The 26,893-nt window shown below is 43.8% G+C and overlaps 1 protein-coding gene across 3 annotated transcripts in view; it reads left to right on the top strand.

Annotated features, from left to right (window-relative positions):
- crata (carnitine O-acetyltransferase a) overlaps nt 1-26,893 on the top strand; it is a 38,231-nt gene that overhangs the window by 5,610 nt on the left and 5,728 nt on the right. For 2 of the 3 annotated variants that reach the window (XM_078426034.1, XM_078426031.1), the window contains exons 2-12: nt 5,522-5,800; nt 6,990-7,108; nt 11,312-11,365; nt 11,908-12,070; nt 12,776-12,950; nt 13,639-13,817; nt 15,190-15,290; nt 16,807-16,926; nt 19,045-19,167; nt 20,824-20,959; nt 25,587-25,649. In XM_078426034.1, coding sequence (XP_078282160.1) covers nt 5,522-5,800; nt 6,990-7,108; nt 11,312-11,365; nt 11,908-12,070; nt 12,776-12,950; nt 13,639-13,817; nt 15,190-15,290; nt 16,807-16,926; nt 19,045-19,167; nt 20,824-20,959; nt 25,587-25,649 — 1,512 coding nt within the window. Of the gene's footprint in view, nt 1-3,523; nt 3,633-5,521; nt 5,801-6,989; nt 7,109-11,311; nt 11,366-11,907; nt 12,071-12,775; nt 12,951-13,638; nt 13,818-15,189; nt 15,291-16,806; nt 16,927-19,044; nt 19,168-20,823; nt 20,960-25,586; nt 25,650-26,893 lie in introns of all 3 variants that reach the window. The other variant, XM_078426033.1, reaches the window with a different exon arrangement.

The raw sequence follows: 26,893 nt of genomic DNA, 5'->3' as shown, positions 1-26,893 counted from the left end.
AGTTCACAAGGTCACAGGTTCATAAGTTATAGGAGTAGAATTGGGCCATTCGGCCCATCGTGTCTACTCCGCCATTCAATCATGGCTGATCTCTGCCTCTTAATCCCATTTTCCTGCCTTCTCCCCATAACCCTTGACACCCGTTCTAATCAAAAACGTTTTGGGAGTCCTGTACCAGCACTCCAAGTCCCTTTGCACTTCTGATATCTGGGTTCTTTCTCCATTTAGAAAATAATCTACGCCTTTATTCTTAATTACCAAAATGCATGACTCTGCAATTTACTACACTGAATTTCATCTGCCACTTCTCTGCCCACTCTCCTAACCTGTTCACAAAATGCTGGAGTAACTCGGCAGGTCAGGCAGCATCTCAGGAGAGAAGGAATGGGTAACGTTTTGGGTCGAGACCCTTCTTCAGACTGATGTCAGGGGGGCGGGACAAAGGAAGGATATAGGTGGAGACAGGAAGATAGAGGGAGATCTGGGAAGGAGGAGGGGAAGAGAGGGACAGAGGAACTATCTAAAGTTGGAGAAGTCGATGTTCATACCACTGGGCTGCAAGCTGCCCAGGCGAAATATGAGGTGCTGTTCCTCCAATTTCCGGTGGGCCTCACTTTGGCACTGGAGGAGGCCCATGACAGAAAGGTCAGACTGGGAATGGGAGGGGGAGTTGAAGTACTGAGTTACTCCAGCATTTTGTGAATAAATACCTTTGATTTGTACCAGCATCTGCAGTTATTTTCTTGTACCTCCTAACCTGTTCAGTCCTTCTGCAGAGTCTTTGCTTCCTCTACACTGCCTGCCCCTCCACTATCTTAGCATCATCTGCAAACTTGGCCACAAAGATTTCAATCCCCTTATCCAAATCATTAATATACATTAGTCTTGGACTAAACACGGACCAAAGAACTGTCCTCCAGGGATGATGTGAGCGTGATTGCCCTTGGCATTAAGATCTGACAAGGTGTGGGATCAAGATGCCCAGCTTAAATGATTAAAGGCAAAGCACTCTACTGGGTGGAGTGGTGCATTGGATAAAAGATGGGTTTAGATGTTACAGGACAATCATCCCAGCATCAGGACTTTGCTATAGGATCTCTCTGGGGCAGTTCCTAACACAGCCATCTTCAGTTGCTTCATTATTAACTTACTTTCATCGTAAGATCAGATGTGGGGATATTGGCTGATGATTGACCAATATTCAATTCCATTTGCCACTCCTCACTGAATATTACACCATGTGCCTGCATGCAGTAAGATCTGGAAAACACTCAATAAGCACCGATAAGTGGCAAGTAACATCTGCTCTACCAAGTGCCAGGTAATGACCATCTCCATTAAGAGAGGGTCTAATCACCTACTATGGTACTATTGCTTTACCATCAATGTCATTCACCAGATATTCTATGGGACCACCCACATAAACAGCATGGCAACAACAGCGGGTCAAAGGCTGGGTATCCTGCTGCAAATAACTTGTCTCTTGACATCCCAAGGCCATTTCACCATCTACTAGGCATAAATCAGAAGCGTGGTGATATAATCTCCACATGCCTGAATGAATGCACTACCAACTCTCAAGAAACCTGACTCCCTCCAGGATAAAGCAATGCCCTTGATTAACATCTCAATATTAGTTTCCTCCACTACCAGCTGCAATGTGTACCATCTATAAAATGTACTACAGTTGTTCTTCCTGGCCACCCCTACAGCTCCAATCCTGCAGCCTCTCCCACCAAAAAGGTCAAGGGCAACGTGGATAGGAATACCATCGTCTGGAGGTTTCCCTGCCAAGCAGCGCACTATGCCGACTTGGAAGTTTACACCAATTGTTTCTTATTGGCAGCTCTAGATCCAGAATCGCCCTGCCCAACAACACTGTGGACCATCTTCATCAGGTGGACTGCCTCAGTTCAAAAAATCATCTCGCCACTATGTTCTCGAGTATCATTAACAACGGTCAATAAATGTTGGTCTTATCAGAAATTCCCAGATTCTGGCTGTTTAAAAACAAAATCATACAAAATGTTTTACAAATGTATGGAGTATGTGTCAGCTGTGGCTTTGTTGATAACATGGGTTCCTTTCCAGATGAGATGTAAAACTGTGACAAGGGCATGGATACATTCCTCAACCAACCCAGTGCAAATAAATTTGTGCACATTGAACTCATTGGCAAGTGTGTGCAAAATTGGTTGCATGTAATCTACTGAATACAATGACCCAAAAGCACTTTATTGGCTGTAATGTGCAATATAAATTTGTTTGTTTTTAGAAGGAAGTAATTGAGCTGTGAATTTAAATGTTACCAGAATGTACAAGAATTATTTAAGACGTTTACTCATTCTCGATCTTTTCTGACAACTCAAAATTATCAGGGAAAGAATAAAGGAAAAAGGTAAAAGTTGTTTTTCCTAATTCTTCAGGCCTCCCCCCTGCCTTCCAGAAAGAGGGCTAATATTGAGGCAGATGCATGTACTGGTGCCTTCTCCAAGTGCCATTTTTCATGCCCACACAATCGCGCTTTGCGTTCGTGTAGTAACTTCCTGCCTTGAAGGAGCTGGCATCAGCACACTATGGCTCCACACACATCAGCCAAGTGAAGTGCCCAGATTCAGATGGTGGTTGTGAGGCAAAGGTTTTGGCATTGTCCCAACCACAATCAATTGAAAACTACATCCAGAGTAATCATGTGCTGGAGTCAGATCAACATCTGCAGAGGATAGACCAGTTAGTTTTTCCAATGTAGACATTTCAGTGAGAACTTCTTTATCTGGGTTGGTGTAAACGTTGTTTTCGGTCAATCTATTCATTACCTTGATTTGCTGCCTTGCTCAAATAGAAATTGCTGACGTCTGCTTGCTTGGTAAACCCCTTAGATCCAATAAAACTGCCTAGACCATAAAATGCTGGAGTAACTCAGCAGGTCAGGTAGCATCTCGGGAGCGAAGGAATGGGTGACGTTTCGGGTCGAGACCCTTCTTCAGACTGAATTCAGCTCAGTCTGAAGAAGGGTCTCGACCCGAAACGTCACCCATTCCTTCTCTCCCGAGATGCTGCCTGACCTGCTGAGTTACTCCAGCATTTTGTGAATAAATCGATTTGTCCCAGCATCTGCAGTTATTTTCTGATGCCTAGACCATACATTGCCCACCACAATATTTGCTATAATGCTGCTTGGGTTTGGCTGACACTGAAGGTGTGATTGGAATTCTTAACCCATGTTTTTAAGTGGCCTGCTGTTGTACTGGGATCCTAAGATACTTTACAGCTTAGCTTCATAAAGTTTTATAACTTTATAACTTTTTATCACTTTATAAAGTTTGCAGCCATTCCAATTTTAAACCTAGTCATGGAAATCTTCAGCCACTTCTCCCACGAGTCGAGACTGTTTTAATACTGGCAGTGAAATACTTGGTACTTTTTTTTTCCTTTCGTTCATTTCATTTTTGTTTTGGACAGATTTAGGAGGAGGAAACAGAAGGTTGTTAAGCACAGCCTTTAATACATTGTGTCATTTCAGCCCCAGGTTAACTGCTCTGGAGTTGTGAGAAAGCAGGGCGGGATTAGAGAGGCATTGCTTTGACTTTTATGTTAATGTTCCTACGATGGATAGACAAAATTCCCAAAAGGTACAGTATGATTTATTATAAATCAACAGCTGCCAGTGCCTATCTACTAACACAAAACTATCATTTCATTTCCCTAACACTCTACTAATTTACAGGGCAGGATTAGTAAACTATGTTCTGTATCTGGGAGATGTTCTGTATCCAGGAACTGTTTCAGATAAGGTAACTCGAGTTACAATCCTTTCCTGGCATATCGATGCAAGTTGCTGCTTATTAATTGAAGGTCCTTAAAGTGCTCTCATAGAATTCATTATCTCCTATTCTCATGGGCATAACCTTGCAGACAAAGGTAGAGAAAGGTTTCCTTATAATTGGAAAGATTTGGGGGATGTTGACAATGTTTTAGTCCACTTTTTTTCCCTTTTCTATAGATGGTTATTATGCGCTATAATATGAGATGCAAAATTTATTGTGATGTACAGTGAAGTGAAATCTGAGATCCTGTCCAAATTGTATGTTTTGATCACAGGAGCCATTTGTCAAACTGCTGTTCTCCACAATGTTCAATGTAGCTGGTTTTAGTTTAGTTTAGTCAACGCAGAAACAGGCCTTTTGGCCCACCGTTCCACACCAACTAGTGACCCCTGTACATTGACACTACCCTACACACACTAGGAACAATTTTACATTTATACCAAGCCAGTTAACCTACAAACCTGAATGTCTTTGGAGTGTGGAAGGAAACCGAAGATCTCCTAGAAAACCTGCACAGGTCACAGGGAGAATGTAAAAAATCTCGGTACAGTCAAGCATCCATAGTTGGGATCGAACCTGGGTCTTGGGCGCTGTAAGGCAGTAGCCCTACGGCTATGCCACCGTGCCACCTGTTCAAGAAATAGTTTAGTTAGAGATACAGTGCGGAAATAGGCCCTCCGGTCTACCAAGTCCACGCTGACCAGCTATCCCTGCACATTAACATTATCCTACACACACTAGGGACAATTTTCTTGTACCAAGTGAATTAACCTACAAACCTATACGTCTTTGGAGTGTGGGACGAAACCAAAGATTGCTGAGAAAACCCACGCGGTCACAGGGAGAACGTACAAACTCCACATAGACAGCACCTGGTCGGGATCAAACCCGGGTCTCTGGAGTTGCAAGCACTGTAAGGCAGCAAGCAACTCTACTGCTACGCTATCATGCCGCCTTCTTGAAGTTCAGTTTAGTTAAATTTAGTTTAGAGATACAGCATGGAACCAGGCCCTTCAACCTACTGAGTCCTTGCAACCATCAATCACCCATTCACACTAGTTCTATGTTATTCCAATTTCTCATTCACTCCCAACATGCTTGGGGCAATCCTGAGTCCAATTATCCTACAAATCTGCACCTGGGAGGAAACCCACGCAACCATGGGGAAAACGTGCAAACACCACACAGACAGCACCCACTGTCAAGATCGAGCCTGGGTCTCTGGCGTGGTGAGGCAGCAGCTCTACCAGCTGCACCACTGTGTCTCCCCTAATCCGCTAACAAAACAACACAAATTCTTGCAGGTTCTGCATAAAATAGTTCAATGGGCGTTAAGGTATTCCAGCAAAAGTAATATTGAAACTGTCATTGGTTTACAATCCTTCTAAATCTTCCTTTCCTATTATGGCTTGAACATTCCCAATTTTCATTGCCGCGCCAATGGAGCCATACCTCAAGACTCAAATCTCTGGAAGTACTTCCCTATACCACTCTGTTCCTTTGCTTTGCTCTTTTTAGGAAGCTCCTGAAGACCTACCTCTGATCAGAATTTTAAATATCTGTGCCTATGTTTGTCATATTTATTCTGATAGCCATCTATGATTGCCTCGGGATATCTTATGTTAAAGAAGCTACGTAATTTGAAATTGTTTGGAAAACTTGCAATCTGTTCATGATCTTGTTTTGTTACCTAGCTCAAGGTGCCCTCACTGAGGTCTGGCTGCTTGGTGAGGCCCATAGCTCCAACAAAGCTGCCTGGACGATACTTTGCCCACCAGAAATCTCTGCCGCGTCTGCCCGTTCCTCCTCTCCTCCAAACTCTGGAACGTTACTTGCTGAATTTGGAGCCCATTGTCAGTCAAGAGGAGTTGGAACATACCACTCAAATAGTGAAGGAATTTGCTCAGAAGGGTGGAGTAGGAGCGAGACTGCAAGCAAGCTTGGAAAGAAGAGCGAGGAAGACTGACAATTGGGTATGACTATGGTTTTCTCGCTTGCATTACTTTAACATTTTTTGACTCTGACCAAATGGAGGTGGGAAAAGTAAGCGTGATTGAAACATGCAAGAGATCCGGAGAGGAATTGACAAAGTGAATGTGGAGAGAATGACTCCTTGTGTGGGAGAATCTAAGACAATGGACCACCATTTAAAACAAACATTAAAGGGGTTGCCCATTCAAGACAGTGATAAGGCGAAAGTTTCCCTTCAGAGGATTGAATCTTTCTTTACCTCCTCTTTGTGAGTCTCTACCTTCTCTTTTTAAGACTCTGCTTCCATCATTCCATGAGGTATGGTGGAGCTAGAGGCATATATTTTTAAAGGCAGAGATAGATAGATACGATAAGAAAGGTGGTGTTACGAATACACTGGAATGTGAAGTTGAGTCAGCGAATGACTGACTCCTGCTAATGTGTATGTCTAAAATTGTGTGCTAAATGCACTGGATTCTCCTTTTCCAAGTTAAAAAAAAAATTTGTTTCTTCATTCTCTCTGCCTTTCCACACTTTGTACAATTTTATGTGTTTGGCCATTTTAGGGACCAATACTGTCTATGTGGTGCTACAGAGACTTGCACTCTTCTTCATATTGCAGCTGGGCACTCTTCACCAGATTGGACACCATCTTTTGAACATCATATTGAGTTGATGGTCATCCAAAGATTGCCAACCTGGGGAAATTTGGTGCCATGAAACTGTCATTATCTCCAAATACAGAGAATAGAACAGCCTGATGTGTCTGTGCCAACACTTTCAAAGAGCTATCCAGTTAGTTCCTTTCATCAGTGTCGTTTATAACTTATGATTTTCTACCCATCATAATTTACATGATGCACTGTTAAGGATCTGAATTTGTGTGCAATTTAAAAAAAAAAAAAGAGACAGAATCAATTCCTTGTCACCTGATGTCAAACCAATTCTTTGCACATTGAGAACATTGGAATGTTTAAAATGGGATAAGAAATTCAGTGCATCTCTTTAAAAGTTGAGGATCTATGGGCAGTTGGGTGGGAGGCTAGAACTGGCCTTGCCAAATTTGGGTATTGAACCAAAAATCAGGAAGTGAAGTTTTTCATTGTTGAAAAGCGTAACTCCATTTGCAGTCTGAATATACACCTGAACAATGCCTCTTCAAGTCTACCTTCTCATTTCTTTCCTGTTCAGCTGAGCGAGTGGTGGCTGAGGACAGCCTACCTAGAAAACAGGCTTCCTGTGGTCATTCATTCCAGTCCCGGCGTGGTATTGCCGAAACAGGATTATCGTGATCGTCAAGGACAGCTGAGGTAATGTTGTGGCAATGGATTTGTCAAAGCAGCAATCCTGACTTGAATCCTGATGGTGGCTTACATGGGAGAAAAAACTCCACCGTCTGATTCTGTGGAATCGGGTGGAGTCATGAAAAATGGGGATTTGCAAGATGTTGCAATCAATGAAGCAAAGCAACCTTGAAAAGTTGTACTGTTGGAGAAGGCCATAATGAAGCCTTAGAGAAGGGTGGGAATTTTTTAAAAAAAAGCAATGCCTAGAACAAGGCAGCTGTAGGTCTGAGGGAGTGAATGGGGTTTGGTGTGAGTTAGGAAGGGGGCAACAGACATTTGAATTAAAGTGCATGTCAAGAAAACATGTGTGACAATAATGTTGATAAGCAAAAGCCAGGCTCACATAAATTACAAGGAGGTCAAATTGCAGCTATATAAGACGTTGGTGAGGCTGCGTTTAGAGTATGGTGTTCAGTTCTGGGTACCATGTTATGGGAAAGATGTTGTCAAGTTGGAAAGGGTACAGAGAATATTTATAAGGATGTTGCTAGGACTCGAGGGCCTGAGCTATAGTGAGAGGTTAAGCAGGCTGGGATTCTATTTCTTGGAGTGCTGGAAGATGAGGTGTGATCTTATAGAGATGTATAAAATCATGAGAGGAATAGATCGGGTAGAAGTACAGTCTCTTGCTCAGAGTAGGGGAATCGAGAACCTGAGGACGTGGGTTTAAGGTGAAGGGGGAAAGATTTACTAGGAATCTGAGGGGTAACACAAAGGGTGGTGTGTATGGAACGAGCTGCCAGAGGAGGTTGTTGAGGCAGGGACTATTGAAACAATTAGACGGGTACATGGATAGGACAGGTTTAGAGGGATATGGGCCAAACACTTGCAGGTGGGAACAGTGTAGATGGGACATGTTGGTCAGTGAGGGCAAGTTGGGTCGAAGGGCCTGTTTCCATGCTGTATCACTCTATAACATGACTGACCAATTCCCATGCAAAGCGAATGGGAGTAGAATTGCTGATGATCCCCGATGGTATTTAATTTTGTATATCTGATGAGAAAATTGCCAGTCTTGCCTTATGTTGGCGAGCCAGCACTGCCCTCGCAGCTGCGGCTTGCCTGCAGTCCGTTTGTCTTTTGTGTTTTTTGTTGTTTTTGTCTTAATTGTAGTTTAAATATGATGTAGTGTTTGCGGTTGTGTGTTATGTGGGGGGGGGGGGGAACTGTAACATTGTCTCTCCCGAACGGAGACTCGACCTTTGTTTCTGTGTCGTGTCTCCGTTCCCGCTGCGGCCTACCACCGGCCATGCACCTGGAGCTGGCGGCCTCCGGCTGTGACCACCTGGGCTCTGGTTCGCAGAGCCCGCGGCCCGGACTCACCACCCGCGGCGCTAGCTGCCTTCGGAGGCTGCGGAAGTGGCTGCGACTCGTCTCCGGAGGCTCCGGCGCGGGCCGCCTGCACGTCGGAAGCCCGCAGCCCCTGGGTGGGGGCCGACATCGGGAGCTGCGGCAGCGGCAGTGTCTTCGCCCGCCCCGAATCGCGGGGCTTGGGTCGGCCCGCCGCGGACCTTTCACCGTCTGGCGCGGCCTGGAATAGGCCGCGGACCTTTCACCGTCCGGCGCGGCGCTTCGATGTCGGTAGTCCCGACCGCCCCGACGTGGCAACTTGAACAGCCTGACCGCGGGAGAAGACGGCAGGGGAAGAGAAAAGACATTCTGGCCTTCCATCACAGTGAGGAGGTGGCTGAAGGAGACTCACTGTGATGGATGTTTCTTTTGTTTGGTGTTAGTTATGATTGTATGTGTCATTGCATTTTTATTGATTATTCTTATTGGTCTTATCGTTGAACTGCGGGTAATTTTTCATTTCACTGCACATTTATGTGTATGTGACAAATAAATGACTATTGTTTGCCAATTTTCCTGTAAAACCAGTAGATGTTGTGGGGGCGTGGCTGGAATCCTGATCTCTTTAAAAGGAGTAGCTATTGTCACACAGGTAGAAGTGTGCAGTGCCCCCGGAATGCTGTGGAAGCAATGTTACAGACAGGAGATGGCTCTGAACTCTGTCTGCTCCTCTTTATGGCAGACCATCGTGCAAGGACCAGGTTGAGCTTATGAACCAGAGGCCTGGGGAACGCAATGGATTCAGTCTCATCTTCTGGGCCTGAGTGCAGAGAAAACTTCAAAGAAAAAATCACAATGAGGGGGATTTAAGATTTTCCAAATCGAATGTTTCTCCACTAGATCTAAAAAATATTATATTGAAGCGGTAGCGGAGTGGGGATGGCTGTTTTATTGAGTGCTGATGATGAATTTGGAGGTGGGAAATAATGATGAAATCCAAGCAGACCTAACAATCCTGCTTCTAACACCAACCTAGCATTCAACTCATTCTTCTCCAAGCCAGCTCAACCAGCTGTTTCACCTGAGCCCCTCATTGACATCACGTTGCCTTCCAACCCCAACCCCCTCTGTTCTCCCCCTCCCCTGCTCCAAGCAGCAGCTTCATCCTACTGCACCAGTGGATCGCTTTTGTGACTGATTGAGAAAGTAGTATCCCATTCCAGCACTGAATTCCATTCTGGGTCTCTCAGCGGGTCAGGCAGTATCCCCGGAGAACACGCCTAGATAAAGTATCGGCTCTGGACCCTCTTCAGATTGGACCGTATGCAGAATGGTCATTCCTCAACCGAGGCCTTGCCTTACAAAAAAATCTCAACCAATGAGTTGATGGGGTTTCTTTGTATTAAACAATAGATGTTGTCCCCCTTTTCTCTTAAATGGGGAAAAGTAGTGTGGTACCATGTGGACTAAGGCACTTGATGAGCACCCAGAGATCTGGACCTTAGATAAATAGCAGTGGGTTTGAATCCCACTATAATATCAGCTTGGCAATTTAAATTCAAGTAATTAAATAAACTTGCAATTAGAAATAGAAAGTTAATCTGAATATTGGTTGTTGTTAAAACCTAATTTGGTTCAAACTTGCCCATTCTTGCTGACATGCAAGGCTAGATAGACCTAGAAACGTGGTTGACTGTAAACTGTCTCCGTAAATCGAGGACCGCTATGGATGGGCAGTAAATGCTAACACGGCCAATGACATGTATATTCTTTGAATGAATAAATAAAAGATAGATACCACAGATAGACACAAAGCTGGAATATCTCAGCGGGACAGGCAGCATCTCTGGAGAGAAGGAATGGGTGACATTTCGGGTCGAGACACTTTTTCAGACTAGATACCACAGAGTTGTTTTGAAGAAGATCAACCACAACCACATCAAAGCTATGGCTGAGAAAGTGCACCAACACCTCTTCTTCCATAGAAGGCTTATGATTTCCTGCATTACAACAATGAAAATAATTCAAAAATACCACTTTGATTATAGAATACTTTGAGGTATCCCGAGGTAATGCAATGTAAAGTGAATTCATCCACCGGGTGGCGCCGTCAGCGATGGCAGCCTTGCCGACGGTCTGCTTGTTTTTTCGTCTTTTTTGTTATTTTTAGTGTTTTAAAAGTATGTGTTAATGTTCTCTGGTTTGTTTTATGTGGGCGGGGGGGGGGGGGGTCGGGGGAAACTTTTTTTCAATCTCTTACCTTGCTGGAGATGCGATTGTTTTCCGGATCGTATCTCCAGTCACTCTGCGGACTAACATCATGGAGCTGGCGGCCTTACTCGAGACTGACTTTAGGCCCCATCGGAGCCTGCGATCCCTTGCCTGGGATCAATGCTCCTACTGCAGCCTGTGGACTTCAACATCGAGGAGCTTGCAATCTTGAGTAGAGACCGATGTCGGGAAGCTCCAAAGACGCAGAAGGTTCGACTAGCCCCGACCCGGGGTAGATCGCCTGGCGTGGGGGAGCTGAGATTCCCCCCGATGTGGGAGCTTGATCGCCCCGACACAGAGGGCTTGACCACTGGCTATGGGAGTCAAGATTGTCCCGTCAACAGAAGGCTCGAGGCCCCTGACCGCGGGAGAACAAAGAATGTAAGAGATTGAACTTTTTTTCGCCTTCCATCACAGTGAGGAATGTGGAGGAGTCGCTGTGGTAGATGTTTATGTTAAAATGTATTTTGTGTGTTTTGTTGCTTTTTATGATGATGTGACTTTAGCTGAAATAGAGAATAGTGAATACTCTAGGCAGTGTAAAGCAGTGAGCACACTGCCGTTCATTCATATTCGGTCCCAATCTCTGCCTGTGTTCTCTTCCAGATTTTCTGCCAAATTAATAGCTGGTGTGCTGGATTTTAAATCTATGATTGACAAGTAAGTGCAAATGTTAATTCATCACTACGCTAAGATGAATATGGGAAAACTGGAAAATAGAAAATGTAGATTATTAATGTAATTTCCTTTTGCCTAATAAAATATTCCAAACACTTCCCAGTCCATAAAGCTGATTTAAAAATTGACCCCGAGCTACGAGTGGGGATATTAAGAAGAGGGGCAGGAGACACAAGTAGGATTTTAGAAGCATTTTAAAACGAGGAGAGAAAGTTAGAAAAGTATTTTGAGAGGTAATTCTAAAACCTGACTCAGGGAAGGCAGGCTGCCAATTTGTGTGTGAATAAGAGCCTGGGGTGCAAAGATCTCGGAAATTGTGAGGCCGGAGGGCATTGTAGTGTTACAAATGCAGTCAAATAGATAGACATCTTGGTCCACGGTAACGAGTTGGGCCTGGTTCTGTGATGTATAACTATTACAGGTTTGAGGTCTTTAAAACCAAAGTGAGAATTTTGTACATTTGAAGCTCTGTGTTGTCTAATATTTAATAAGTAAAGACTTTCCCCTCTTGTTTCTGTTCTCAGTGAGACTCTTCCTGTGGAGAGTTTAGGAGGAAGCCCTCTCTGCATGAACCAATATTACCAGATTCTATCATCTTGCAGGATTCCAGGTTCTAAAAGTGATTCTTTTGCCAACTATTCCTTAACTAAAAAACCAGCCCACATAACAATTGTGCACAACTTTCAGGTAGGTTTCTTGCAACTACTTGTATGTGCTGAATGATTCTTAGTTTTCTTTCCCCATGTTCCTCTCCTGAGGCAATACAGGTATTTCCTCATTGCAATTCCAGTGTAGATCTACATCACCTTGTATCTTGGTGGTCCTGTGACCTGGTTGTTCACAAATCACTAACCAATTTCTTTCTGCTATTTCATATCATACTGAGATGGGTCTTTGCATTCAATAATGTATGTTTTAATTTCAGTCACTGATGTAGTCATGGAAAGGAGGCAACCACTTTACAAAACATGGATAGGAAAGGATTACAGGGTTATGGGTCAAACTCGATTAAATAGGACTATTTTAGACGGGGCGTCTTGGTCGGTATGGGCAAGATGAGCTGTCGGGCCTTTTTCAGTATTGCATAACTTTGACTCTACAGGTGCTCCTCAACTTACGATGTGGTTACGTTCCAAGAAACCCATCAGAAACCGAAAATATCGTAAGTCGAAATGCATTGAATACACGTGATCACGTGGCCGGAAGCGAGCTGCGGCTCGTTACGGGTCACTGCTGTTTGCAACATCGCAAAGTCGAAATGTTATAAGTTGAAACATCGTAAGGCGGGGAGCATCTGTACAACTCAAAGGCACTTTGACAGTACTTGGCCTGTCCTGCTCTGTGACCGTCAGTCCACACTTGCAGTTAATGATGTCCATCTGTGTTTTGCAGTTCTTTGAGCTCTTTGTGTACAACAGTGATGGCAGCCCCCTGACTGTGGACCAACTTTACATGCAATTGGAGAAGATCTGGCATTCTTCACTCCAGACAAACAAAGAGCCAATTGGAATCCTCTCAACTGGTCATCGAAACAGCTGGGCAAATGCTTACAACACACTAATCAAAGGTTTGTCTCCAGAACATGACAAATAAGGGAGAGGAACGACTTGGGAACTCAAGATCATTCAAGGCAAAACCTCGACCATCACCTAAAATCTTGGCCTTAAACCCTCACTCTCTTGTACTGGTTCACAATGGGTACAGTTTGCACTGCAGCAACCTGCATTAGTTATTAGTAAAAGATTGTTTGATGCCACCTCTCCAAACTCACATTTTTTTTTATTGGTGAGAAAACCAATGGAGGTTGGTGTATGGGAACTGATTCTGTTCATCACCTCTAAGTTCTCCTCCAGCTCAGATGCCATCCTCACTTTTGGAAATATACCACCATTCTCACTTTGAAGGGTCAGAATGCCTGAATCCCATATCTGACACCACGTAGAATACAGGTGTTTAAATAGGTGGCTTAACACTATCTTCTAAGGGGAAGTTAGGAACATTAGGAACATGTCTGGCAGCATCTCTGGAGAACATGTTGGTCTTGCAATAATTTCCACACAATGTGTAAGAGTTTGAAACAACTGGGAACTCTGCTAGTCTCCTTGTTTTAAATGAGCTATGCACTTGAATCCAGTGATAGCTCACCATTATATTTTGTGGTAATGGAATATATTTGTGTAAGCAAATTTAATTTTCTCTAATGCTGCCATGAAGAATTTTGAAACTGCTCATTGTTTCTCTCTGGCACTCTCCAGATAAGGTGAACAAGGAGTCTGTGAAATGTATCCAGAGGAGCATCTTCACCATCTGCCTGGATGCTCCAGTGCCAAAGGTGTCTGATGATCTCTACATGAGTCATGTTGCGGCACAGATGTTGCATGGCGGAGGTAGTCGGTGGAACAGTGGCAACAGGTGGTTTGACAAAACCCTGCAGGTGTGTGAGGGGGTAGCAGACTGGTGGGCAGTTATCAGGTCACTTTGTTCAAACATAATTGACGTCAATTGAGGTTATGGAGAGAAGGCAGAAGAATGGGGATGGGAGGGAAAGATAGATCAGCCATGATTGAATGGTAGAGTAGTCGTGATGGTCCAAATGGCCTAATTCTACTCCTATCACTTATGATCTTGTTTATTTTTGAAAGCTATGTGTAAATGGCTGTATTTGCATATCTGGGAGAGTATGTGAGAGTATTAAAACATCAAACATGGAACAATACAGCACAAGAAAAGGCCCTTCAGCCCACAATGTCCGTGCTGAACATGATGCCAAGTTAAACTAATCTCTTCTCTCTGGAATTGTTCCATCACCCTCCATTCCCTGCATATCTGTGTGCCTATCCAAAAGCCTCTTAAATTGTACTATAGCATCTGCCTGTACCAACAACAACTCCTGGCACCGTGTTCCCGGCATCCATCACTCTCTGTTTAAAAAAAAAAACTTTCCCCACAGATCTCCTTTATTGATCTGGGACTGTAGCTATATATGAGCAGCTTGTTACTCTGTGTGCTGCAGGTGTCTTTCAGAATGTATGTCTCATGTGGGAACTTCGCAGCTGCCCCGTGGATTATTGTCTTTCCACTTATTTTGAGGTTTGAGATGTTTTTCGCTCACACTTTAAAGGTGTTTTGATTGTTCTCGGAACTCCTTCCATTGCTTTGGAAGTACCAGCTCTGAGGGTTGAGAGAGAAGGGGGTGGAAGGGTTGAGGTTAGCAGGGAGAAAAGAGACAGAGAACATCAGGTAAGCCTTTAGATATCAGATAGTAGCCCAAAAGATCTTTCCCCTCTTGTCCTGTTTTCACCCCACCCAAAAGAAAATCATCCTTCTATTTGGTATCTTTTTCCCTTCTTCCTCTTGTTCAACTCCATTCGGGTATTTGTATCTGAGCTTCGATTCCCAGCAGCCCCTCGGTGTTCATTGTCTGATTCTATCAAGAAAACAAAAGAAATTTGGGGTGGTGGGGGTGAGAAACTCTACCAGTCTCTTACATCATTGTATTAGTTAAGAGATCCAGCATCATGTGCCAATAATTATCCCTGACAAGCGACTTTATCATGGGAGATATTCCAATTGGTACGAATCCTGTCTTCAATGGATTTCAACTGGGGTCACAGATTCCAGCAGAGAACACTGGACCATGATCAAAAGAGAATCGCAGTTTGATTTTTATTTTCCTTTTCAATAATAACCCAATGCCTGAGGCACCAAGGCTAATTACACCTGAGGCATTGAGGCTAATTATGTTACCTCCACATACCAAGAGTAGCTCACTAATGGCATTCTCTGCCTTCGGGCATTTTCCGCAGTTCATTGTCGGAGAGGATGGATCTTGCGGTTTGGTCTACGAGCATTCATCATCAGAAGGACCTCCCATTGTTGCTTTACTGGACCATGTCTTTGAGTATTGGTAAGAGTCCAGGCTTATTTAGGAAGTAGTTTGGTGAGAGTTAGTTTAAAGGCCTACATGATGAGGGCAAAGGCCAGAACATATAACTTCTCTAATATCTGGTGTTGGGGAGGAGGTGATGAATGTCTCTCTTTTCCCATATTTGTTCCTTTGCACTCTGTCTTCCGCACCACTGACCTAAATACCTGTTCCACTGTTAGCCCCTTACCTGGGTTCAGTTGGGGCTGGGCAGATGCCAACCATTAATATCACAGAAGCTACAGTGAAGAAAAGGGTCATTATTTGAAAAAGCTACCCAATTTACAGTAAAGCTGTGATCAGCTCTCCCATTATCCAGAAATCACAGTAGTTAACCAGGTTCTATTTCCTGTGCTTGTTTTTAAATTCTGAGGGACGGTGTTTCATTTCATTTCAAAAATATACTTTATGTATACTTCACTGTAACTACAACTGGGGCATGTCTTTCCGTACGATCATTGTACCATCTGTTCAATACATCCACATACAATGTGTCAAACCCATCCAGTCTCAAGGGTCCCGACCCAAAGTAGTGTCTGTCCAGTTTTGAAGGGCCCCGTTTCAAACGCCATCTATCCATTCTCTTAGGTGCCGCCTGACTTGCTGAGTTCCTCTAGCACTTTGTGTTTTGTTCAAGGTTCCAGCATCTGCTCATCTCGTGTCCCCATCCATGTTGCCTCCTTCAACAAAGCACCAATAAAGCATTTCAGAGACTGCAACACAGGGCACAGCCTCCCGTGCTCAGTGGAAGGAGTACCCTAAACTTGTCCTTACCAAGAAAGCCAGGCTTCACTGCATCCATCAGCAGATGTCAGCAGCATTGACTTGTGCATTCACTTGCACTGGATGATCAACAAAATAAGACTGTTCCCTTTAAATTCACCAGGGTCCATTTCCCCACCTGACCTTTCAGCTTACTGAGTGCACAGTATAGTTTATTACAATGCTATGCAATATCTTTAAAAAAAACAAATTAAAAGTCTGGGATTATTAATGGTAATAATACCTAATGTTCTGAAAAAAACTCCTTGACTCCCATCCAAAGTTGGTGGCTTAATAAAAAAATGTTTGAGATTCTACTTAAATCCTTCGTTCCCTGACTTGCTGACTGCGAGAATATTATTTGCTAGGCAGCTGGCTAAAAAAAAGACTCTGTCCTTGGTAAGGCAAAGCAGGAAGGCATTCAATTGGACAAATGTAGATTCTGCTTGTTGAGGAGAAACTATAAATATCATACAATGACTAATAAATCCAGTATGAAATTCAGCAGATTTCTTCGCCTGACAGTTAAATAGAATGTGTAACAAAAATAGTTCAAAACATAGCACAAATGTATGTGGAAAAACAGCTTGATATCCATGTAGGATGTAAGAATTAGAAGGGAATGTAAAGTTGGAAAAGAATTGTGCGAGGTTAGGCCAAATGGCCTGTTTGCATTGTAAATTCTGCATTAATCCTATGTCGATGAATACTCAGTATCTTTACCTTTCAATTTCAGCAAAACGTCTGAGATGGTTCGTTCTCCTATGATTCCACTGGCTATGCCTCGGAAGCTCCGTTTCAATATCACGTCTGATATAAAGAGGGATATTGAGAAAGCAAAGCAGAACCTCAACATGTGAGAGCTCTTTTAATTCTTAGTGCAGTGGTGGTTGCCACTGGCAAGGTTAGCATTTGATGTACAGTACCTAGATATGCCTACAAATGATGCTAGACTGCTTCCTTGAACTACTCCAATCCTGTATAGTACAGGTGTTCTCATTGGAGGGAAGGGAATTTCAGGACTTCAACCCAGTAATTTTAACCCAGGAGTGTTGGCAATGTGGACGGAAACATGGGGAGCTTCACACTGTGACTTGGAAAGAGTTGATTATTCTTGGTAGAAGGTCTTTATCCGTGTTGCACAAAGCAACACAAACACCCAAGATACACTGACTGGCATATCTTGCCTCCAAACAAAGCAGCTGGCTGGGGTTGGGAAGGAGGAGGAGATGCTACACTTGACTTTGGGCTATCCAGATCACGAGTTGGGGGAAAAAGTCCATCAGTTTCTTTCCCTTGCTGCTCTCCAATAAGCCCTGCTGGAATGTGTACACAAGTTCAGTGAGAACAGGGTTGCATCCAGCTGCAATAAAAACCTGATGAAAATAGGTAAGAGCAAACAATAGACAATAGGTGCAGGAGTAGGCCATTCGGCCCTTCGAGCCAGCACCGCCATTCAATTTGATCATGTCCGATCATTCACAATCAGTAACCTGTTCCTGCCTTTCAATGTCATTCTGCTATTCTGCAATAAGATTACTGACCTTGTACATTAGTAGCACTTTCCCATGCCATCCCCAAGTTTCTTTATATTTTCAGTCCTAAAAAATGTGTCCGTCTTGAATGTCATCATCGATTATAGGTCGCCCTATATGAATCCTGTGGTGGCCAAAAAATGTCTTGTCTCACCAAGAGTCCTAAATAGCTGACTAATTAAGTCTATGACAATCTCTCTATATTGAACCTTTTAAAGTGCATACATTTTTTTAATGCATTTCAATGAGATTACCTCTAATTCTAAAATGCTTAGAATTAAAGACCCATTCTCCTCAATCTTCTGCAAAAAAAAAGTGCTATTTATTGCTCAAGGTTGCAGCATCTGCATTTTCTTCTATTTAATCTTCCCAATAAATCAATTAACAGAACATTTGTTGCACCCATTCTGTTTATTCTGCAGGTGTAGACCCACAAAATCCCTACATAAATACTACATAAAGTCTGAAGAAGGGTCTCGACCCGAAACGTCTCCATTCCTTCTCTCCAGAGATGCTGCCTGACCCACTGAGTTACTCCAGCTTTTTGTGTCTACCTTTGATTTAAACCAGCATCTGCAGTTTTTTTTCCTACATAAATGCTGAAGTCTTTTCCAACCCCTTTGCAGTAAGAACAAACCTATTGTGTGCCTTCCTAATTGTTTGCTGTATCTGCATCGGGTTCTGTATCAGACCCATTTGCAAGCCCCCCCCGATCCCTCTGAATATCAATATCCTTAAAATATTTCCCAGTCTTCATACCAAAATGAATGATTCCACAATTTCCCACATTATATTCCACCTGCTATCTTTCTACCCATTTACTTCACACATTTCTTTGCACATTCTTTCCATTCTCACAAGTTTTTTCTCACCTTGCTCTCCAATCATTAATATGGATGGTAATAGGTGAATACAAGCACTTGTTGTGTTCCAGTAGTTCAATCTCACCACCCCTGACAAAGACCTGTGTTTTTTTCTTGCTCTCTCCACTTTCTCCAGTAACTATAATTTAAAATGTTCCACATGTTTGAATAGTTCACTATAACATTGACTGGACTTGCTGATGAAGTGCTGCCCTTGTTTAGTTTAAAGCTACAACGCTGAAACAGGCCCATCGGCCCCCGTACGCTAGGGACAATTTACAACCTTTACTGAAGCCAATTAACCTACAAACCTGTAAGTCTTTGGAGTGAGGGAGGAAACCGGAGTGCCTGGGGAAAACCCACACGGTCACAGGAGAATGTACAAACTCGGTACAGCCAGCACCCATAGTCAGAATTGGCGCTGTAAGGAAGTAATTCTACTGCTGTGCCAACTGTTGGGAGAACCAGCAGATATAACTGCATTCTGATATCATTGAACAGTATGGGATAGGTTAGAGAAAGTGCTGGGTTATGTTGTAAGTGAAGAGATTCATCCTTATTTTCCTTTCTATCCAGGATGGTGCGTGATGTGGATATAAAATGTTTTGTGTTCGAGCATTTTGGAAAAGATTTTGTGAAGTCCCAGAAGTTGAGCCCAGATGCCTTTATCCAGATTGCTTTGCAATTGGCTTATTACAGGTGAGAGACGTCATCTTAGATACTGTGCTCATTGTTCCTAGTATATCCAAGGGTAGAATTACACAGCGTAGAAAGAAGCCATTTGCTCCATCATGCCTGTGCTGACTCTTTGAAAAAAAACTATTTTTCCACCTTGAATGCATATTAATTTCCATTCAAATATAACTATTGAATCTGATTCCAACACGTAACCTTTCAGATGTGCCATTCCAAATCACAGCAATATCGTGTTTTTAAATGCACCTTTGCAACACTATTACTTCCATATCAGGGCCCATGTCAGGGTGCTGTCCAGGTCTTGATGCAGGCAGGTGTGGACTGCATAATTTGTTGTTGAGATGCAAATGGAATTAAACATTCCACTTTCTTGTGAAGGAAGGTGACTGATGAAGTAGCTAAAACTGGGTGGGCATAAGCTGTTACCCTGTGGAATTTCAGTGCCTTTGGATGACTGAAGTCCAACAATCACAAACATCTTCCCATGTGCTTTTACTTTATGCCTATTAATTTTAGTTTTATTAGGGTTGTCTGATGTCATTTGGTCAAATGCTGCCTTGGTATCAGAAATGATCACTCACTTTTACCTTATCTCAGGAATTTAGATTGGGCCAACGTTTGTGGAGCTAGGTGGTCCTGGCAAAATTAAACTGAGCATTTTTGCTGGGGTTGGGGTCGGTAGCTGGGGTTGGGGTCGGTAGCTGGGGCGGGGTAGACCATGTGAGTCGACAGGTCCGTCCACTATAACCAAAATCCGTTATAAAGGAACCATTAAAACGAGGGTTTAATGTATCAAATCATATTGACTCATCCAAAGAAAACATTAAATGATGTATAAACACAATATGTGTTAACATAGAACAGGCGCTTTGGCCCACAATGTCTGTGGGAAATATACCAAGATAAATTAATCTCATCTGCCTGCACGTGATCCATATTCCTCCATTCCTTATGTATCCATATGCCTACTTAAAATGTGGTTTGAGTAGATGTTCTGTTTGACAAAAAAAACAACTTAAAATCAACCCCTCCCCCAACTAATTTTAAAATTGTTGGTTAGATGCCAGTATTGGAAAGGTTTGGCAAAGTCTTTGGCTAATTCTGAAGTGTAAATCTTCAGTGCTTCAACTGGGAGATATTTTGGTCCCATTATCTTTGCTGTGTACAATGCTCTCAGCTGTTTCTTGATATCATGTGATTTACTGTAAAACTGCTGGGAAACTCAAAAAAATCTTTTGTTTTATTTCTTTTCTATTTGTTTTTTTTAAATTGGAAATTGCCAAAAGATTGTTCGATTAAGTGGCATTTAGAGGCAAGAAGTCATGTGCAAAAGTAGCAAGATTGTATTCCACTAACATTAGCTAACACTAACCAAAGGGCAGCATGACCAAAACCAAATGGTTCATGATTTCTTCATTTCCCTCCTCTCCAACAACCAATAAGGAGTGAATTGGTGGACGAGAGTGACTGGAGGGATAAGGGGTGATGTACAGGTCACCATTTCTACACAAATTTCCAGGCTTGAAAATAGACTCTGCTTCCATCAAAAAGGCATATTCCCCCTCTTCCGGTCCACCCCACCAAATTACCAGTCCAAGTGGAGTTACATCAGAAATCTGCCTCCCTTCATCGTCTTGCTGTGCTTCTGTCTCTTGGCAGGATATACGGTGAGCAGTGTGCAACCTATGAAAGTGCCTCCCTGAGGATGTTTCACCTCGGGCGCACTGACACAATTCGCTCGGCCTTGATCGCATCCTCAGTCTTTGTGCGCGCCATGGATAACCCGCAGGAACAGGTACTTGTACCTCTGAAATGCCACATGCCTTTTGCACACAAACCCTCCTGGGGTAGAGAAGTTGGCAATAACTTAAACTGTACTCCTTTCTCTCTCACATCATCTCAAATTCATGGGCTGGACTATTATGAGCACTCAATATACAGTATAAAGTGGGATGACATTACAAAAGGTTTTGTAAAGTAAAAAAACTGTCCATTATATATCAGATGTAAAATTGCCAATCATTCAGGATTGTCCTGAAGTCTAATTAACCTGGTGCCATGAAAGTGTGACAGAGCCTGAGAAGGAGATATGATATAATAATGGTTGAATCGAGTTAAATAGTAAATTTCTAAAGGGAATTGGATCAATAAAAAAGGTTAGGGTTATGATGAAAGCAAGGCCAAGTGGGAATTGATCTTTTGCATAACCAGTGTGATGGACCAAATGTCTTCCTGTGGTGTCCAGTTTTATGTTCCTAAAAGTTTAAATTGGGTAAAACACAAAGTACTGGAGGAACTCAGTGGGTCAGACCGCATCTGTGGAGGGAATGGACAGGCAATGTTCCATATCGGGTCCCTTCTTCAGGCTGGTCTGGTCAGAAGGGTTCCAACCCAAACCGTTGCCTGTCCATTCCTTCCACAGATGCAACCTGACCCACTGAGTTCCTACAGCACATTGTTTTGCTCAAGATTCTAGCCTCCACAGTTCTTTGTGTCTCTGTTTAAATTGGGCATTGGGTCAGAAGCAAAGATACTAGAGGAACAAGATGGACCATGCGACCCTAAAAACCGTAGTATGTCATGATGCCATTTTAGTAGGCAGAAACGTGCAGAAACATTTTAAAAGAAAAATAACAATCTGTATTGATAGATGAGATATATTTTGCATTTTAATGGTATCATCACACATACTGTTCACCCAAAACACTGATTACACTGCGAGAGGCATAACGAACGGCGGGTTTTGCCTACTAAAATGGCTCCTTTGCGTACTACACCTCGCTATAGAGTAATTGCATGGCAGGCGAGATCACGCCCCCTGACCCGTACTGTTGCCACGCAACGCCTACTGGAGGGCACGCCGTGCACTGCAATTCAGTGTTGCGGCCGCACTTTGCTGCAGTTCGGCTTCACCCGGCTTCTCCCATCAGCGCATCTCCGGCTCCCTCCCGGTGCTCCGAGCGTCCCGCCACCTCTCCCTGTTCCCGCGCTCCTCGAGGTTCGGCGCCCTGGCTCCATGCCTCGCTTCCTGCAGTTCTTCGGCCCCTCACCGCTCCTGCTGGCCCTCCAGCCCTTCTCCCCGCTCGCCCTCTCCGTCAGCCGGGGTCCGCTTCCACTTGACCGGCGCTCAACACCTCGAGGCTGGGGCCACCAAGCAGAGCTGTGGCCTGGTCCTCCGCCTATTGCCTCGGCTCCCAGCGCCCGGCCCAGCGCCCGGCCTCCGCCGCCGATCGGCCTCTCCCTGGTCCTCTTCCATCTCCTCTTCGGGCTCGAAACTCCGCTCCTCGTCTTCCACCACCACCTCCTCCAAGGCCGTCGAGCACGACTCCCTGGGCCCATTGCCCTCAGGCTCCGGCGGGTCGCCGACCTCCAGCGCTCCCTTCCTGGCCGCGTTTCCCCTTCTCCCGCCGGCTGGCCAGGCATCTTCCCAGCTGCTTCTTGCGTCCGTGGACTTGGCAGCTCTTCTGGTTCCTTTTCCTCCACCGGATCCTCCAGCTTCTTCCTCATTTTTTACGGCACAAAAATTGGCCTTTTGGCAGCCTTTTTAAAGGTAAGAAGCATGTTACCTGTTGCATGTATTGGCAGTGTATGCTGTAAGCTGCCATGTCCTCCAGATGGCTTAAGCGACTCCGTACGTAACGCACTTTGACCTCATGCACTTATGTGCAATCACCTAATACGCGATTTCAACAGAGTGATCCATCTTGTTCCTCTAGTATCTTTGGTCAGAAGGGATCTGGTTCCAATGCTGCTCTCCATTTCTCCCGCCTTTACTGACTTGCAATGGCTCCTATCCTGCAAATTGGAAATGTAGCAGCCAGATTGCTGAAAGCAATATATGGCTTTAGCAATATAGAATCAATATTAGCCAGTACACTGAAAACAATGCTCTTGTTCTTCTTTCAAATAATGATTGTGAGATGTTGAGCGAGCAGATCAGTGTTCAGTTTTAAATGATGTCATCTTCAATGTTGTATTGCCTCAAAACTCGGCTTGGATTATGTTGACAACATACTGATTGGAGTAAGACTGAAACTCGCAGAGCTACAGGTAACAATCAGGACCGACAGTATGTCTGGTAACAGATTTTAATGAGTTGGAGACATTTAAATTTTGCCAAAGTTATGTAGAGTCTAAAAAGTACCAGCAAGAATTGAGTGGCTGTTCTGTTGCGAAATACAATGGTTTGTGAATCTTATGGTCCTCCTTATTCATGGGAGATGGATATTTCTGTAAACATTAACATTTACTATCCATACCTGATAATCTTTTAACTAGAGCAATTAAGTCAACCAGATTGGGGGGATCTTTAGACCGAGATCCGATGAGGACTGCAGATTTCCTACCCTGCAGCTCATCTGTGAACCATGTGGGATTTTGTAACAATTTGGAGGCATTATCATGACCATTACAATTGCTGATTTCTTTCATTTCAGATTTACTTTGTTACTTGAATTAAAATCCCCTAGTTGCAATGGTGGGAATTTAAATTCTTGACTGCTTCAAATGATCCAAGTCTCTGGATGCTAGTCCAATAACAGAACTACTGCAATAACAATCTGCCTCAGATCCGACTCTGCAATGTCAACCTCTGAACACTTTCTCTAGCCCAAGTACATTTTCTTTTATTCCCTGAAGAAGCCAAGTTCCATTATCTAACTCTTTGGCTCATGTAAAATACATTACTTAGTAACTGGGGAATTCAATCAGATTGGCATAGCAATTGTGGTGCAACAAGGTTTCGGCTTTCATCTTGACTGTTACTATCTGGGCAGAGTTTGCATATTCTCTCCATGACTATGTGGATTTCTTCTGGACCCTCTGGTTTCCTGAAGATGTGATGGTGGGTAAATTGGCTACTGTAAATTATCAATGTGTCAGTTAATGATACAGTGAATTATAAGGAATTGATGTGCTTATGTCAGAGGGAATAAACTGCACAGCAAGGGGGAAATAAACAGAATGGACTAATGGGATTGCACCTACTGTATTATATGTATAATGGAATTAGATCCAGCTGAGATGCTCAATCTATCATGTGTGATTCTTCCTAACCTGTACCAAACTACACACACCAATTGATCCAGTCCCCTCCGACCATCAATCAGCTCCAATGTCGCAATGTGCCATTTACAGGACCTTCACAGTGAATGCTAGGGCCCTGGAGAGTGTTGCTGAGCAGAGGGATCTCGGAGTTGGGTGCACCGTTCCCTGGAAATTGCATCACAGGTAGATAGAGTGGTAAAGAAGGCTTTTGGTGCATTGGCCTTCATCAGTCAGAGTATTGAGTAGAAGAAGTTGGAATGATATGTTACAGTTGTACAAGACATTGGTGAGGCCACATTTGGAGTATTGTTTTGGTCACCCTGCTATAGGAAGGATGTCATTAAGTTAGAAGTAGACAATAGGCAATAGGTGCAGGAGGAGGCCATTCGGCCCTTCGAGCCAGCACCGCTATTCAATGTGATCATGGCTGATCATTCTCAATCAGTACCCCGTTCCAGCCTTCTCCTCATACCCCCTGACTCCGCTATCCTTAAGAGCAGTAGTGCAGTGACAGGGATATTGTCTGAACTCGGGGGCCCGAGCTCTCGGGAGATTGGGCAAGTTAGGACTTCATTCCTTGGAGCACATGAGGCTATGGGGTGATCTTATAGAAGTGTATAAAATCATGAGGGAAATTGGTAGGGTGAATAGTGTTTCACCCAGCGTAGGAGAATCAAGAATCAGGAGACAAGGTGATAATGGAAAAATAATAGAAATCTCGGGCAATTGTTTCAATCACAGTGTGGTGGGTGCATGGAATGACCTTCCAGAGGAGGCATTTGAGATGGGTATAATAAAACCTTTAAATGGATAGGTACATGGATAGGAAAATGTTTGAAGGATATGGGTCAAATGTATGCAAATTGGACTAGCTTAGATGGGACATCATGGACAGGTTTGGCCAAAGGGCCAGTTTCTATGATGGCTTATGACTCTTGTCAAAGCTCGCCATAACCCTGCTACACCACAGACCCATTATGTTCATCACCACTTAAAAGTTCTGGGGGTTTTTTGTGCACGTTCCAATTTTCATCACTTCAGCATTGATAGGTTATGATTTAAATTATCTGGATTCTAAATTCTCAGATTTGTCCCTAAACTTTTCCACCTATCTCTCCCTTAAAGCACCCCTTTGAATAACTGATCCTTGCTTTTCTGGCATCTCTTCATTTCCATGGTGTCTTGTCAACGCATTCCAAAACCATGCTTTACATCTCCAAGCTGGTGTAATGGGCAGGCAAACATGAGAATTCTTCAATAAAAACAGAAACTGTTATTTCCTCCCTCCCTCGATTACTGATTAATCTACTTTGGGTTCTGTGAATTCATCGTTTCCTCATTGTGCATTTTTCATTATGTTTTGATTTTTTATTTAGAAGCAAAATAATGTGGCTCTGATGCGGCAAGCTGTCCAAGCACATAGAGCCTACACAGACTTGGTAAGGGAAATAACTGGACTGTCTTCAACACTTCAACCCATCCTTTTGTTCAGGAAGCACTTGCAGTCAATCCCATCATTGCTGGGCAGAGTTTGCTAATGTTGTGGATGGGAAATATAATATATTCCTTTATTTGTCCCACACTGGGGAAATTTAATGTTACAGCAGCAAAGTGGATTGCAAGAGATCATTCATTATAAATAAAAGTAAAGACAAGGATAAATTGTCATAAATTTACCATGTATTCCTTAACTGTTACTGTTGACTCATCTGCTGGGAGCAGTGCTGGTTGTGCAGTCTCACAGCAGTGGGAAGGAAGGACATCCTATATCTCTCCTTCACACACTTGGGGTGAAGGAGTCTGTCACTGAAGGAGCTACTCAGTGCAGTGACAGTGTCCTGCATGGGGTGGGAGTCGTTGTCCAGCAGCGATGTTAACTTTGCCATCATCCTCCTCTCTCCCACCACCTGTACTGAGTCGAGGGGGCAACCCAGGACAGAGCTGGCCTTCCTGACCAGCTTGTCAAGTCTCCTCCCCTCTGCTGCTGAGATGCTGCTGCTCCAGCAGACCACTCCATAGGAAATGGCTGATGCAACCACAGTGTTGTAGAAGGTCCTTAAGGGTGCGCCCTGCTCTCCAAAGGACCTGAGTCTCCTCAGCAGATAAAGTCTGCTCTGGCCCTTTTTGTATAGCGCATTGATTTTTTCGGTCTAGTCAAGTTTATTGGTGAGGTAAACACCCAGGTACTTATAAGAGTCCATCCTCCCGATGTCCATTCCCTGGATGTTCACTGGTGTCGGGGGGGACTTGGCTGTGCCTGTGGAAATCCACCACCAACTCCCTGGTTTTCCCCGCGTTGATCCGGAGGCAGTTCCGCTGGCACCAGTCCACAAACTCCTTGATCAGTTCTCTGTACGCCCTGTCATCGTCGCCTGTGATAAGGCCGACAATGGCAGAGTCGTCAGAGAACTTCTGTAGATAGCAGTTTGCAGAGCTGTGCCTGAGTCTGCTGTGTACAGGGTGAACAAGAATGGAGCTAGCCCTGTTCCCTGCGGAACCCCTGTGCTGCAGACCACCATGTCCGAAACATAGTCCTTTGTCCTCACATACTATGGTCGGTTGGTGAGGTAATCCAGAATCCAGGATGTGAGGTGGTGATCCACTCCTCTGCGCTCCAGCTTGCCCCCCAGAAATAATATAAAACAGGGGGGAGGGGGCGTTAATTGTTGCAGTTTGAGTATGT

The sequence above is a fragment of the Rhinoraja longicauda genome, chromosome 31 (genome assembly GCF_053455715.1).
Source record: "Rhinoraja longicauda isolate Sanriku21f chromosome 31, sRhiLon1.1, whole genome shotgun sequence".
Lineage (NCBI taxonomy): Eukaryota > Metazoa > Chordata > Chondrichthyes > Rajiformes > Arhynchobatidae > Rhinoraja > Rhinoraja longicauda.
The sequence above is the reverse complement of the archived record's forward strand: the minus strand, read 5'-3'. Positions and strand labels throughout refer to the sequence as shown.